Source organism: Hemiscyllium ocellatum, chromosome 1 (genome assembly GCF_020745735.1).
Source record: "Hemiscyllium ocellatum isolate sHemOce1 chromosome 1, sHemOce1.pat.X.cur, whole genome shotgun sequence".
In the NCBI taxonomy this organism is placed as follows: domain Eukaryota; kingdom Metazoa; phylum Chordata; class Chondrichthyes; order Orectolobiformes; family Hemiscylliidae; genus Hemiscyllium; species Hemiscyllium ocellatum.
In genome coordinates, this window is record NC_083401.1 from 121,688,792 (window position 1) to 121,706,094 (window position 17,303).

Genomic DNA, 17,303 nt, shown 5'->3' on the forward strand with positions numbered 1-17,303 from the left:
AATTATGGAAGCTTTAGTTGCCCTTGGTGGCCACATGTGCAGAAAGTGCGTCCAGCTGCAGCACCTGGCTAACTGCATTTCAGAGAATCATCACAGAATCCCTAGATTGCAGAACCAGGCCATCATGTCCACACCAACCCTTCAAACAGCATTCCAACCATATCCACCCCCTTACCCTATCTGTTCGACCCTGCACTCCCCATGGTTAACCCACTTAACCTGTACATTCCTGGACACTATGGACAATTTAGCATGGCCAATCTGCCTTACCTCCACATCCTTGGACTATGGGAGGAAGCTGGAGCATGAGGAGGAAACCCACGCAGGGAAGGTGAGAATGGCTGAGTGGTATGTACACAGACACCGGAGGCTAGAATCGAACCCAGTTCCCTGGTGCCATGAGACAGCAATGCTAACCACAGAGTCACTATGTTACTGAAGCCGCAGATGAACTTACTATCAAGCATCTACGATGCTGCTTATATTGGCGATAGCACATTCAGTGAGGTTCTGATGAACTGCAGGTGAAGACTGAACAGGCAGAAAGGTCCTGGATGACCAGTAAGCAGATTAGAGGATGGTGGGTAGTGCAGGAGTCCCTTGTGGTCATCCCTACTTCTAACTGATATACCATTTTGGATACTGCTGGGGAAAGATAACTGTGCAGGGAAAGCATGGATGTCAACTTTATGGCTCCACAGGTGGATCTGCCACACAAGAGGGGAGCAAGAAAAATAGTACAGCTATGGTAATTGGAAACTCAAATTGTAAAGGGTACAGATTCCTGTTTCTATGACTGCAAAAGACATTCCAGAATGGTATGTTGACTCCCTGGTGCCAGGGTCAAGAATGTTGGTAAACAGCTGCAGAACAAACTGAAGAGGGAGGGCCAGCAGACAGAGATTGTATAACATATTAGTACCGGCCACAACATTTGATAAAGGGATGAGGTCCCATAAGTAAAATCTAGGGAGCTATGAAATAGATAAAGGAAAACTGGACCCAAAGATAGTAATCTCAGGATTACATCTGGTGCAACAGGAGAGGATCCCTGCAGGATGCTTTCAAGGAGGAAACAAGTAGAATCTAGAACAGGCATGTTACAATAAACATAAGGAATGGGACCAACAAACCACTGAACCTTGGATATTGAGGAACATACAGGATTGGATGAAAAAGAATAAAAAAGGGAGGTTTATGGCAAATACCAAGAACTCAAAAAGCAGAAGCCCTAGAGTGCAGAATGTGCAATGGGGAACTTAAAACATTCATGCAGGAGCATGAAAGAATAGTGACAGATAAAATAAAAGGAAACTCCTAGGTTGTCTGACAATTACATTAAGGATAATGGATAATTAGGGAATGAGGAGTGGCAATTTGTGCGTGAAGTAGAAGGTAGCAGGTAGGGTTTTAAATGAATACCGTGTCCTAAATGACTACTTTGTGTCCGTGTTCACCAATGAGAGGAACAATGTGGGTAAAGAAATCAGGAAGAAAGTCTGTGACATAATTTTAAATATTAGCTTAGGCAGACGAGGTTCTGATTGGTCTGGCAGGCATAAAAGTGGATACGTCTCCTGGCTAGATGAAATGTGTTGCTGGAAAAGCGCAGCAGGTCAGGCCGCATCCAAGGAGCAGGAGAATCGACGTTTCGGGCATGAGCCCTTCTTCATGAGCCCTTCATACTTTCTCCTAGAAGGATGCCTTCCTTGAAGAAGCTCCTTTCTCCTAGATGAAATGTATCCCAGGCTGTTGAGTGAGGAAGGGAGGAAATGGCAGGGGCATTGGCAATAGTTTTTGATTTCTCTCTGGAAGCAGGAGAGGTGCCAGAGGACTTGATAGACAGCAAGTGTGGTACCATTATTCAAAAAGGGAACGGAGATAAACCAGGAAACTACAGAACACTCAGTCTAACCTCAGTGATGGGATAACTATTGGAAACAGTTCTGAGGAATAGAATCAAACTACACTTCGAGAGGCAGAGATTAATCAAGAAAAGTCAGCATGGATTTGTTGAAATGAAGTAATGTCTGACCAATTTGATTGAATTTTCCCAAAAGGTGATTAGGTGCATAGAGGAGGGCAATGCATTTGACATATCAAAAGCCTTGCTGAAGTCTAACTTGGCTAAGGTCATGTATGGGATAGCAAAGGCAAGAGCCCATGGAATCCAAGGAAATTTGGCAAATTAGATCCAGAATTGGCTGAGTGACAGGAAGCAGAGGGTGATAGTTGGAGGGTGCTTTTGTGACTGCAAGTCCCTGTCCAGTGCAAGGATCTGCAGGGATCAGTGTTGGGATTCTTGTTGCTTGTGGTGTACCTAAACTTGAATTCAGGGAAGGTCAATCAATAAGTTCATGGCTGAAATGAAAATTGGTAGATGATAAATAGTAAAGAAGGTAGCCTTAGATTTTAGGAGGATATATGGATATATATGATTGAATTCCATATGCCACTGATCAGACAATCTAGATCAGCATGAGGTGTTGCACTTGGGCAGGACAAACCAGGCCAGGGAATAACAAAGAAAAAACAGGAAATGATAGATGATCAGAGACCTTGGTGTTCATGTCTACCAGTCTCTCAAAGTAGTGGGATACGTAGATAAAGTGGTTAAGGAGGCATATGGAATGTTTGCCTTTATTAGCAGAGGCATCGAGTTTAAGAGCAGGAAGGTCTTGCTGGAACTGTATAAAACATTGTTTCGGCCACAGCTTAGTGTAATATGTGCAGCTCTGGGATCCACATTATCGGAAAGATGAGACTGCACTGAAGGTAGTACAGAAAGTTTACCAAGATGCTGCCTGGGATAAGTGTTTTAACTGTAAAGAGAAATTGGATGGACTTAAGAGATTTAGGGGTACATGACTGAGATGCATAAAATTATGCTAGGATAGACAGGAAGGAACATTTCCCCTTGGAGGAGGGATCAGTGACCAGGAAGCATAGATTTAAAGGTAAGGGGCATGAGGTGTAGGAGATCAAGAGAAGGATAATACGTTTCATTTAGAAGGTGGTGACAATCTGGAACTCACTGCCTGTAGGGTGGTAGAGGCAGAAATGCTCATAACATTTAAGTAGTATTTAAATGTGCACTTTTCATGCTAAAGCATTCAAGGATATTGACCAAGTGCTGGAACATGGAATTAGAGTAGTCTGGAGTAGATTAAAGTTTTTGACAAGTGCAGATTTGATGGGCCAGAGGGCATCTTTCTGTGATGCAGATCTCTATGAATTTAAAAGGTAGAGGAGTTCAAAACCTCATTCAATGGAAGACAGTTCCAACATGTACCTTTCAGAATTGCATTGAAGGAGCAACTCAAATCTCAGAACCACAATCTTCAGATTCAAATGACCTACACTTGGACCAGGAGGCCCAGAGTAAGTCCCAATTGCTCCAGAGGTGCGTAATGACATCTCTGACAGGTTGATTAGAAAAATTGGTTAAATAGTTGCAAGAGACATAGCTGAAACAAATCAGGGTAACAAAGAAAATGACCGACACTAAATAACTAATAGCTGGGTAAAGATTTAGTTTAGTCTCCTTCCAGGAAATGGATTATTATAATACATTGATTAAAGGAGGATTTCCTATCTAAGCTCCTTTTACTTATCAAAGCTATCTGGCCTGACCACTTTTCTTTGTAGCTTAGACAATTACACAAGAAAAAAAAAGCTTACATCATAGCTCACTGCAGCAGTTGCAAATAAGCACCATCTTGTACTACATCATGAACTTGTATGGCATTATTTAATATCCTAAGGTGCTTCAGCATTATAAACAAAACAGGATTTGAAGACTTAGCTGAAAAGGTAGAGATTTACTTTACAACAAAAGTAAGGATAACAAAAATCTATGGATAGAGGAGTTCAGGAAAGAAATTAAAGAGAACAAAAGGGACCAAACAATTGAAATAACAGGTTATCAGTAATGGGTCAAAAGGAGGGACTAATGTCCATGTGGTGTGCACAACAGAACAAAAAAGAAGGGCAAATCAGCTCGGAGAGGTTGTACAGACATAGCAGAACAGGAAGCTAACATGAGTCGAGGAAGGTCTGGGCAATGGATACATTGATAGGATATGTAGATTTTGAAAAAACTGAAGCTTGTGAAAGATGAACAACCCAAGAGACTTACAGTAGCTAGGTCTGGAGATACTGGCAGTGGATATGGCAATGTTGCATTAGTGAGAGTTGACATTGTGATGAAGAGGACAGTCAGAAGGATACAAACAAACAGTCAGGTTCTCCGTAATGTAGAAAGATTTCAGAATGAGTAAAAGGTGTGATTCTTCCAAAAATAAGCATTGAGTGAGAAGCCTGAATCCACCAAAACAGTCCATGGGTCTTGTCATGTGGAGATGACTCATCAGCATACACGTGGGAGCAGATTCCATGCCTTCACATGATATCAACAAGTTGTAAAAGTGGACAGGGATACAAAAAAGAGCTTGAGGATAGATTTTAGAGGATTATTGAGATTATTATGCAAATTAGATGCTAAATTATTGTTGGAGATGCATCAGTAACAGTTTGGGAGTCCAACTCAGATTTTGGGGGTCCCAATTAATTATCTGCTGTGCAACTCCCATTTATTTAAAAGTCAGGCTTTCAAAGCTATTCAGTTATTGGGAGCAGAGGCTCACAACAAGCTGAGAGGCAGCTGGATTTAATGGGACTAGTTAGGCGGACCCTCAAAAGCAGGTTGAGATTGATTTGAGCTGGAATGCTATTGTAGTGGTGGTTATTACTGCTGGAGGGCCTCAGCAAAAGGCCAGTGTGTCCAGACCCATCCCCACCCCATTCTCACATGAGGCTGCAAGAATGTTTTTTTTTTGCATACAGACCATCAGAAAGGAACAGCAGGTTGCCAACTTGAAATGTTGCAAATATAACCAATTTCAGCTGGAAGGATCACCATGTGTAAAGAATCATGATCAGAGTCATCTGCACAACTACCAAATGCTGTCCCAGTGTGGCCTGGAGTCTGCAATATTCTCTTTAATATCTGGCAGATTACAGTGAAAACTTTAGTGAAACAATTCTCTTTGTAGTGCAAGGCAGAAAGTTCTGATTGATTGAATGTGAAAGGTTAATAGAGGACAGAAGCTGGAGTGTTGAAGTCAAAAATGGCACTGCTAGCATCAAATCAGCACGTATACTAACTAACATCCTGGCTTGCCTACTTAACATATGTCTGAATGTACGTTTCCAGCATCTGTTCCAATGACTTATCCAAGACAACACCCAGCAGTTTCTGAACCAAAGGTAAGAGTATTGAAAACACCAGTGTTACACAAACAAATGCTGGGGGCCTTGCAGTTTGTTTTATATGTAAATGTTTACTTGGTAAGATATAAATTGCCCTATTAAACCAATGCTGTATTCAGAATATGGAAAAAATCTTTAAAAGTAAAATTTAATAAGGGTTTTAGGAAAGGACTATAATTACAACATGAGTAAGGTCAAATTACATTTTTGGAGCTGTAAAATTCAACTTTAAGTATTCCAGGATATTATCTCTTGATATAGCGTTTGACATACCTTGAAAACCACGCATTTTCCATCATCATTTATCATCTGAAACACTTCCCCAAAGATTCCTTCTCCTATTTTCTCACACTTCTCTAGCATGGTGTATGGTATGCATTCTTTAAAAGAAACCGGACCATTTTGCTGACATTCACAATACACCTTCTCTTCATCTGTAAGAAACACTGGCTGCAGAATTGACCATTTTTCCTAAAAACATAATTAATACAATAAATAATTAGAATATATACTGTTCATATATTTAGTGTTTAAAATCTGTAATCAATTAAATATGTCTTATTGTTCTGAAATTAAGAATACACTCAAATGAACCTTAGAAAATATTAAATATTTTATTTTTACCAGTTATATTTGATTGGCAAAATAATACACATTGTGGCATCTTAGAAACGTAGTAAATCCAAAACAAAAAAAAGGTTTTAGAGCCTATCAAGTCGGTTCCAGTTATTAAGTACCTATCTTCCAAAATTTCATTTTCTAGCACTTGACTTATAGTCTTGTATGTATAGCATTTCAAGTACTACTCTAAACACTTGTTGAATGTTGTGAACATTCCTATCACCACCACCAGTCTTTCAGACATTGAATTCCAGAAATCGAACACCCTCTGAGTGAACATTGGTTTTCCTCAAATCCCTCTAAATCGCTTGCCTCATACATAAATTTATGGCCCCAGCCGTTGAAAATTCTACAAAGGGGAAGAATTTTTCCCCCACATATGCTACTAAATTTTGTACCCCTCAAATCAGGTCACCCCACAGGCTTTTACATCCTAAGGAAGACAACCCCTTCCTATTTATTCTCTTTTAATAGTTGAAACACTTCAGCACAGGGAACACCCTGGTGTATTATCTGTGCAACCACTCACATCCTTTCTATAGTACGACAACCGGAACTGTACACAGTACTCTGCCTGTAGCCTAACACTTTGTACAGCTGCATCATGACCTCATTGCTCTTGCCTTCAATACCTCGACTAATAAAAGTAAGTATCCTTTATGCCTTCTTAACCAACTACATACTTGTCCTGCTGGCTATGGATATACACTTCAGAGGACCCCAGAGTCCTACTATTCATGATGTATTCTCTTATCTTGTTAGTTCTCCCAAAATGTGTCACTTCATTCCTTTCGTGATTAAATTTCACTTGCCACTGCTCTGCCCATCTGACCATATATTATATATCTTCTTGCTATTTACCACATCATCAGTTTTCATATCATTTGCAACATTACTGATCATACCTCCTACATTCATGTCAAGATCATCAATGTTCTCTGCAAACAGCAACTGACCCAGCACCAAACCGTACGGTAAGCCACTGGACAGATTTAAAGCCAAAAAAAATCATTCAACCCATCAATTTCTGCCTTCCATCAATAAGCCAATTTTGGATCCAATTTTCCAAATTACTGAAGATGGCATGAGCTCTTACCTTCTATCCCATTCGACATCTTATCCAAAACCTACTGAAGTCCACGTAGAATGCACTACCCACATCTACACATCTAGTCACTCTCTTCACAAAAAAAAATCAAATTTGTTAGCCATGATCTTCCCAACAAAGCCATGCTGAGTATCCTTGATTAATCCTTGCCTCTTCATGTGGAGATTAATTTTGCCCCTTAGAACATTTTCTGTACTTGTCTGTGCATAATCCCTTTCTAAATGCTCACTCTGTATATCACCCTCCTGTCGAATTTGTTTACAGCCTCACGACCAACACTAGCAAACACTCACCCTTCACCTCCCATTAAAAGGATGGTGGGCCTGTTCTTAAAGCAGATGCAACCCATTAGACTTGTGCAGGTCCCACATTCCCCAGAAACAGACTCGTGAGTTAGAAATCTAAAGTCCTTGCTTCTGCATCAATCCTTCTTGACTGTAGCCCTCACTATTGAGACGCTTACCATTTCAGCTTTTCTCTTTATCCTCATCCCTTGATGCAGCAGACCCTGGCTGACTGACTGCCCCAGAAGATCTGTTTGAAAAATGGTGGGAATTACAAACAGTCAGATGCACTCTAAGCCTTTGCTGATCATCTGGCTGCCTACTTTCCTCCTTCTTACTGATGATCACCTATTCATTTTCTTGCTGAATTTTGTCAAGTTGTGGGGTGACCACATCAAAAAACACACTACACACAACTCTCAGCCTTGCATATGCACTGCTGTGTCTCCAGCTCATAGTCAAGATCTAAAATCCAGCACTCAAGCTGGTCAAATCAACAGCACTTCTTGCATATACAAACATCCAGACTGCAAAGAGTTTCTAAGATTTCTCATACATTTCAGACAATGCAAGACACAAGAGTTTAGGCCAAGTATTGTAATTCTCTGATTCATACTAGATAAATCTCAAATAATCATTGTATGGCATTTTGGAAATGTTCACTAAATCTTTCTACGCGGCACCACTTTGTAAAAAATTCGTGATTTCTATTCCAAGCATTGAAAAATTGTGGTACATTAAAATTATTATCCAGAGAGACCATTAATCAACGCCATCACTTTTTCTAGCCTACTTCTCTTTTACCCATCTCAAAAAAATCTGCCTTGTCTGAATTATGTGCCAATAAACATTTAATGATGATAAAGTATGCACACACTCTTTAAAAAAACATATGATAAGCAGATTAAATCCAAAGAGAACAGAAGTTTAATTTGCTCATGTTTTCCCTCCAATACAGAGCAATTGAAATGTATTAACTAATTTTGGTTACTCACTGTTTTATTGACATATAATTTTCTTTGCTTTTAATTAATATTATAGAGGAATTCTCTCTCAATATCAAAACATAAAATCAAAACATTATATAATATTATGTAATATTATGACTGCTCAAGTGATTTATATTTCATTTATAAGCAGACAGCAATCATTTTCATTCCAATGACAAGATGAAAAATGTAATAAAATCAAGTTTGCATATCAGGTTTTAAAGTTTCTTGCATTTTGCAAGTGCAAAATTATCTAATCAAGTATAACGCTCTGTTGATAGGCCTACCATAAGGCGACTTCTGGATCCTTTCATTCCATTGCTAAGTGGAGTTGCAGAAAAATTTGCCATTGAAATCAACTTATTCAAACTTTGATTATTACAATTTTCTGTTCCCGAAAGACAAGATGATTCTGGAGAGCTTTGAAATGACATGGTACAACCAGATCTCAAAGGTGTAACAATAACTGCAAAAGAGAGAAATAAATTTAAAAACTAATTTTATATATACACACTCATAAAACACTAGAGTTTCATAACACAGGTACACAATCCTTTATCCAAAATCCAAAAAGCTTCAAAATCCAAAGTTTTTTTGTGAAGTTTTGTTCTGTATAACAAGGTTGTTTTGGCATGCGACCAGGTGACCCAACTCCACACCCATTTGACCCACATAACTTAGATGTGACATGGCAATGCGGCCCAGCACAGGCAGGCGTCAATTGTGTCTCAGTGTTTGTACCAGTCACATGTGGGTCTGCTGTTCAGCAAGTTCTTTTATTTCACTGTGAAAATGTCATTTATTCTGAAATTCGAAAAATTCAGAAATCTGAAAAACAACCGGCCCCCCAGGATTTCAGATAAAGGATTGTGTATTTGTATTACAATGCAAGTCATAAGATATGATTAGGCATTCAATTCTTTTACTTGATCTCAATTCTGTATAAAATAAGGATCAACAGTAGAGCTCAAGTGAAAAAAACAACTGAAAGGACTGTAGCCAACCTTAATAACGTTGTTGAAGTGAACCACCAGGAGAAAGTGAGGACTGCAGATGATGGAGAGTTAAGAGGTGAAAAGGATGATGCTGGAAAAGCACAGCAGGTCAAGAGCATCTGAGGAACAGGAGAGTCAAGGCTTCAGGCATAAGCCCTTCCTGACATACCTGTTGGAAACATCAACTCTCATGCTCCTCAGTTGCTGCCTGACCTGCTCTACTTTTCCAATGCCACACTTTTTGACAGTGAACCACCAGCTCCAACAAGTTAAATTATGACTGCAGCATGGGAAATGCCAGATGGAATTTAAAAGTAGAATTAAAATAAATGCAAAGTTTAGTCCAGAAATTTTAGGAACAAGTCCAAATTAAATTAATTGCAGAGTTATGTTGATATTTCAATATGAGAGAAAATACAATGAAAGAAGCCATGTCAACATTACAATGCTTTTGGATGGGATGACGGACATCAACATCCATTGAAGGCTTCATTAAAAGAGAGCACAAAATCACTCAGCTCCACGTCCAACAGTTCATAGTTCCACAAAAAGAAGAGAAGCCAAGAGAAGAGGATATTAACAACCAGAATAGCAAGATAGAACATATGGCGCTCTTAAGAATTCTAGATAAAGAAGTCACAGGTTACAAATGAACTATTTACCTGTATTACAAGTAACCTGTTCAGTTACTTCTGTTTTCAAAACACACTCATTGTATTATTTAGATATTTTACAGCATAACCAAAGTTAAAGTTCACCAATTACCTTTCTTTCTTTTGTGAAGCGAATGAGTTGCTTTGAACCTTGACCAATTACGTGAGCCTAAGGGAGTAGAAACTGATGAAGAACTCATAAGCGTTGACTTCAAATTTTTTATCTAAAAAAAACAAAAAAAATTGTCATAGACAATGGATCATGGACTTGGTGTAAAGATACAACCTGAAACAGAAACCAGGTGGTGGTCAAATGGCCTTTCAATCAGCACTAGCATTCACTATGCTCATGACTGGTCCACTCTCTCAATGCCACATTCCTGTTTTCTCTCCATACACCTTGATGTCTCTTGAATAGGCTCAGTGACCTGACCTCCACTGCCTTCTCTGGTAGCAAATTTCTCATATGGCCACCTTCTGAGTGAAGAAATATTTCCCTGTCTCCATCCCATATTCTGAGACTGTGATACCTAGTTACAGACTCCACAACAAGAGGAAACATCCATCCTTCATTTAGTCTGTATAGCTCTATTAGAATTATATAGATTTCAATCACATTCCTGCCATTTTTCTAAACTTTAGTGAATAAAAGCTCAGTCAAACCAATCTGTTCACATACAACAGTCCTACCATCCTTGGTAACAGCATTGTAAACCTGCACTGCACTCCCTTTAAAGCACGTGTACCCTCTCTTCAGCAGGAAGACCAAAACTGCACGCAATACTACAATTTTCATTGACTGGAGTATTTTGTGTATCCACATTTGCCGATAGGTGCCATTATTTAAGTTATACTCTGCCTTTCAGTTTTCCAGTACAAAATGTATAACTTAAAATTTAATCGATGTTTATAGCATCTGTCACATGTGCGCTCAAGCACTCAACTTGCTTAGATTGCCTAGAAGCCTTCTTTTGCATTCTCCTCACAATTTAGAATCCCACCTAGTTTTGAGTCATCACCAAAAGTGTATCCCATGAGGGTCTGCCTGCCAACTGGAAGACGACCCATATATTCCTATTCTCAATCCATGCCAGTATATTTCTCCCAATCCCTTGTGCTTTAAGTTTGCCACAAGCCTCTTATGAGAGGCCTTGATAGTAAAGGACGAATACCCAAAGCTTCACAGTTTGCATCCTAATTCTGATGTTTATCAGGGAGTGATATGTCTCAGTCAGCATTGTAGTAGTTGTGAGAATTGAAAAAGCTACTGAGATTCATGTCTAGTGTGATTAGCTAATGCCAACGTCTTGATCCTAGCTGTTTCCAGGTTGTCTTGTGGCATGGTTTGTATTGAAACAAGGACAGTCACATAAAACTAATCGCAGCAACAAAGATTAAAAGTCTTTGTTTCAATTTCTCCTTCCCAAATTATGTCGTCCAAGTCAGAAAGGTCATGTTGCATCCACTTGCATAGAAATCCACCAATACATAAAAATGTTGTGAATTGGGGATTAAACAACATCAACCTCTGCTTAGAATTGTCTTTTGCCTTTGTAGTGAAGCAAAATTTTGAAGCGTATGCATTCATGAAATTAATAGATCCTGCAGAAGTTGAGAGGGGGACAGAGAAAACACATTCTGACCAAGTTGTGTTGGGGTCTCTCATTGGGAACATCAAATTCCATACAGTGAAGCTACATGAACCATTAGTTTAAAAAAAAATTACAGGAAGGATGCACAAAGACTTGATTGAAATAAAATCCAGACTGACAAGTGCTGCCCCAAATTATTACTGGTTACAAATGATTACAACTTTGTCAGAAAGTCCAGAACTTATTCCATACATGGAATGCTCAGGGCAAGAATGATGGGATCAAAAAGGCAACATGTCCATCAAATGATAGACTGGCTTCACGGATTAAAAAAAAACAGACAAGACGTTCATGACTGATGACAACAAAAAGATAGCTTTCCACTCATCTCCTATCTTGAATTGTACTATAGGGAGGACATGGTCATAGAGGAAGCTCAGAACACCATACAGAGCCTGTCCGTCATGGAAGAACTGGATATTCAACACAAAGTGCAGAAAATTAGCAACGCTTTAATTTGGTTACAATTGTCTAAACTCCCAGCGATAACACTACACAATCTGAATTCATCTCGTACAGGAAGCCTGCACTCCTGTAAACATCTACACAAACTGCTTTCTGCTGCAGAAAGAATGCATTACCCCTCAATACACGACTGTGACCCCAAACCAGAACAAGTGACTGCAATATCTGTCCACACATAGCCCTGCTGAGCAAAACTGTGAGAAGTGTTTCCCTTATCACATTACAGCTTTTGGTTAAAGGCTTCTTTCCTAAGTCCCAGTGTGGTTTCAAAATCAGAAAATCTGAATAAGGAACCTCAGAAATAAAAGCCCAGGGAATCTTTATAGAAGCCGCCTTCTCTTTCTACATCACTAGCTGCCATATTCAAGCAAGCAAACAAAGTTTCAAGAACCAAAGGTCACATTTAATGCAAGTGTGAAAAGAAAGTGTTGCAGCAGTTGAGAAGAGAGGTTTGGGTGCTGAGGTGGGGTCATTGAGGGATCAATGTGAGCAAGTAGTTGGTGGTGGTGGGGGGGGGAAGAGAGGGGGAAGGGGGGGGGGGGGAGTGGGTTTCAGTGTTAGGATCATTAATATATAGCTGTTAGAGCTATTTGAATCCTCTAGCATTGCATAACTAACTATCCAGGTTTGGAGCTCCATCTGTTTTTTTAACGGTTCCAGATGCTGGGTAATTGCCCATCAGAAGTTTACATTTCCACTGGGAATTATCTTGTAATCAGTGTACCAGAACAACTGAGGAGCTCAGATGTGCACCTTTCAGAATACACCTTGTTAAAGATTACCTGGAGACCAGAAAATGTGAGCTATGATCGTCTGAGATCATCAACTGAGAGCACAATATCTGTGAACAAAAAACTACTAAATATTGCTATCATTGATCTCACTAAGGCATTCGACCATATGAACAAAGGCAGCTTACCTAAGCCAAAAAAATCTGAGTGTGATCTCATCTTTCAAGGATTTGATGATGAATGGATAAAGTCATCGATAACCCTTTTCAGATTCCTCAGGGGATGCCAACAAAATTGCATTTAGCTCTTGACTTCGGCACTTTATTTGTTAAGCCACCATCACATGCCCTTATTTCATACAAAAGTGCCTACTTACAGTCAAAGATTTGACAGCTTTTCAGCCTTATCTGCCTACAGTCCAAGACAAAAGTGTGCTAAGTTCTCAGCTCTTCACTGATAATAGTGCACTAATAATCCATATCTAGGAACACCTTCTCTAGGATCAAACTCTCTCTTGCCTGTAAAGCTTTTGGTTTGACCATCAGCATTAAGATGACCAATGTCATTCTAATTGCAACAAAATCCTAGACTATCAGAATTCCCAATGTGTCCCTGAAGGTTGTAGCCTCATCTACCTTGGTTCCTTAATCACCAATATTTGGTCACTGGATGCTGAAATCGACAGACAAATTGCAAAACCTTCTGCTGTCCAAACTGAATTGAGAGAGTGCAGTCCAGCTTACAACAAGCTGAAAGAGAAGATCATACATTGTGTCTACCAAGCCTCATGTCCTTGATGCACTCCTTTACTGCAGCAAGATCTAGACAGCATATCTTCTAGTTGAAAATGTGTTGCTGGTTAAAGCACAGCAGGTTAGGCAGCATCCAAGGAATAGGCTTTAACCAACAACACATTTTCAATTGTGATCTCCAGCACCTGCAGACCTCATTTTTTACCCGAGCATATCTTCTAGACCTTCCAATTTTACAGTGACAGATGACTCTTCAGCATCTCTTGGGAAAACAAGGCAACCAACTCAAGAGCTCCTGGGAGGATGCTATTTCCATTCTTACTCATTTTTAAGCTAACAAAATCTGCAATGTCCAGATGGATTATTACCAGAGGATTACAAGAGGTTCTCCACAGTGAACCGAATGTGGAGTCACACAACCTCCTGGACATCCATACCTCAACTAACAGAATATCTGGAAATAAGATACTGACACAGACACTAAGAAGCAATGATCAACATGCATGCCCTCTGGAGGTCATCTGTTTACAAAGCATTGGAAAGGAAGAGGAGAAAGTTCAGCTAGTCTAGAAGAGAACCCAGAGAAAACAGAGACCAGTAAATTGCGGACCATCTCAGCCACTGTCTTCCTCTGCAGCAACCAATGCTGCGTTTGCTGCAGAGTGTGTTACTGAAACACAGATTGTGGTGTTCCTGCTGCCCTTGTCCTAGATGGTAGTGACTGGGCGCTTTAAAGAGTCTTAGTGAATTACTGCACGGGATCTTGGTACATCCTGTTGCTGGTTAAGGAAGTGAATGTTTGTGGATGTGGTGCCAATCAAGCATATTCCGTCCTAGTATCTTACCTGGTCTTGTAAGCATTGTATTCATTTGGCTAGTTTTTGGTCAATAGGAATCCCCAGGATGTTGATAATGGGGGATTCAGTGATGGTAATGCCATTGAAAATCAAGAGTGATGGTTGGTTTCTCTGTTGCCAGAGATGGTAATCACCTGGTATATGTGGTGGGAATCTTTCTTGTCAGTTGTCAGCCCAAGTCTGAATATTGTCTCTACCTTGCTGTATTTGGCCTGGATCTGCTTCAGTATCGAAGGAATCGCAAATGGAGCTGATCATCATAAAACCATCAGCGAACATCCTCACTTCCGACCTTAAGGTGGAGAGCACGTCATTGATGAAGCAGCTGAAGATGGTTGGACATTGGACACTACATTTCAGAATTAGCTAGGATCCATGGATTTAAATCCTATGTGCTTCAGAGATGTCCAATTACATCTTTGATAATTAGAAAATCTACATTGAGGAATTTCTGTAGACTTGTGCTGGAAACATAGTCGTATAGTTAGCTGGTAGTAGTACCAAAGTCTTATTATCGCAGATAGCATATTAGCCTTTATTGTAAGAGCAGGTTGTAGTATAAGAGTTACAAAGTAATGTGGAATTCTGGAATCTTGGTGCAATGTTTTGCACAGTTTTATGCAGGTCTCCTTACTCAAGGAAGGATATACTTGCATTTCTGAGGGTGCAAAATGGTTCATTAGATTCATAAATTGGTTAAGAGAATAGTTTTAGGAGGAGAAAACAGCCCTATGTGCTCTGAAGTTTAGAAAGTAAGATGTTTTTGTTACTCGTAGCATACCTTCATAGGGCTGCCTGATAAGATAAATTCTGTCTTCCCTAGTTGGAGACAGAGAGCTGGAAGTTATGGTATGAGGATAAAAAGTCAGCCATTTGAAATGCAGTAACGTCATCACTTAGGGATTGTGAATCTTTGAAACTCTACACCAGCCAGTTTAGATTCCCAAGGTTTAGAGTATATTCAAGAATTAAATCAAGAACGCTGAGCAAAATATATAGAGATCCATCAGGGAAATGATATCAATATAGAACAGCTGTAATCTTATTGAATGATAAAGGAACTATATTATTTACTCCTGATCCTATTTCTTGTGTTTTTCAGGCAAGCAGTTTCATTATATTTCATTGGCAAACCTATCTCCAAAATGCAGTTGAGTCAATCATTCCATAACTGTAGATAGGAGAGATGGAGTAGAGTAGGGTCAGGTTTTACAATTTCTTTATTGATTTGAAGTTGACATCCCATTCTGTAGGTTGAAATGTACAACCCTTCCCTGTATCAATCTTACCTCACCAGGGTATCGGACTTCTGACATGGAGAATGTGGCATTGAGTCAAGTTGACACAAAGACATCATTGCTACATTTAAATGTATAATCCTTACCTTAGTTGTTTGAGATTTTGGATGCCCGTATAAATCCACTGTGGATTTTTTCACACTTTTTACAGCGATTGAAGCAAGATCCATATTTTTTTGAAATGCTGAACCAGAGAGGCTGCTCTGTTTGTCAAACATACTAGGAGCATTGTCACTGATTCGGTTCCTTCGTCCAGAAAGGCATTTTGTTTTTAAGGAGTAGCCATTTTTCATTAAAATAGTTTTTCTATTTTGTTGGTTTTCGAAGTAGTCTACATCAACTGTACACTCTTTACCAGACTTCCATTCTTGGGAATTTGAGTACATTGATGACATTGATGATTTTAAAATCATGCAATCTGTTTGTCTGTGCTTTTTTCCTAGCAGATGAAAATTGTCTTCACATTCGTTGTTAAAAGAGCCATCAGATAGACTTCTTTTTACTGGATTTTTCACACATTTCTTCGTTGGTAATTGCCACTTTAGTTTAAGAGGACTAAGCACCACATCAGGCTGAAGAGCCATCCAATTCAAAAATGTCCTGCCACTTTTCTGAGATGTTAATTTTTCATGTAAATGATTAGTAACTTGCTGATTTTTTGATGAACTCACCTTGGAAGAGTCATCTTCAACAGAGGACACTGACCTTCTTTTGTGGAGATACCTAAAAACGGAAGAGTGATCTAATTGTACCACAGGCTGAAAGCCCAAATTCGAAACAATGTTACTCTTTGCAGTATGTTCCTGTTTAGTTAACAAGTCATGATTTGATGTACACTTAAGCAACTCTGACTTCACTGAAGAATTTTTGACAAATGCTGTCGTATCATCCACTCCATTAATTAAACCAGTCAGAGGAGACCCAGCTGATTCTTCAATAATATGAGAAAACAACTCTGCACTATTATTGAAGGTACTGTGTAAGGTATGACTGAAATCATCTTTCTGGGTTTGAAATAAATGTGATGTTACTGAATCCATATGCTCAAGATTTTCTTCCAAAGACGTAGAGGCTACAGGTTTACAACCAACTTCAAGACTACAAATTCCATCTAATTTCTTTGAATGATTTGTGTGTTCTGTAGAGGAACATCTCTTGCACGAAGTGTTGCTACTCTGGGTGCAACAAATTCCCACTGTACTGGGGTGATCAATACTTCCCTCAATGTAAGGTTCAACATTGTTCTTCCATATGCCATTCTCAATTTCACTGTTGAATGAAATGACACATGTCGATAGTTCCTTGATTTTAGATTTCCTTGTACAAGAAGGTGTGCTAGTCTGCAGTGGGGATCTATCCAGTTTTTTTACCACTCTGGAATTACAACAAAACTTCTTAGCTTTGCAAGAACTTCTGCCTGCCTTCTTTGGTTTATTAAAAGAAATCGACGATTCTGAAGATTCAATTAGGGATCCGAGTAATTCCTGAAGGAGAAGTGGAAGGACACAATTAGAACAATGCTGATTTATATACACATGCATATATATCTAAATGTCCACAAGTTATAATAGAATCTCAAGTTGCAGTCATTATCCAATAAATCTATGCACTATCCACAAAACAAAAA

At 39.3% G+C, this 17,303-nt stretch overlaps 1 protein-coding gene across 1 annotated transcript in view; it reads right to left on the reverse strand.

Moving 5' to 3' along the window:
• haspin (histone H3 associated protein kinase) overlaps positions 1-17,303 on the reverse strand; it is a 66,564-nt gene that overhangs the window by 21,182 nt on the left and 28,079 nt on the right. The window contains exons 4-7 of the mRNA XM_060831533.1: positions 15,763-17,160; positions 10,034-10,145; positions 8,561-8,739; positions 5,545-5,742 (exon numbers count right to left, since the gene is read on the reverse strand). Coding sequence (XP_060687516.1) covers positions 5,545-5,742; positions 8,561-8,739; positions 10,034-10,145; positions 15,763-17,160 — 1,887 coding nt within the window. The remainder of the gene's footprint in view (positions 1-5,544; positions 5,743-8,560; positions 8,740-10,033; positions 10,146-15,762; positions 17,161-17,303) is intronic.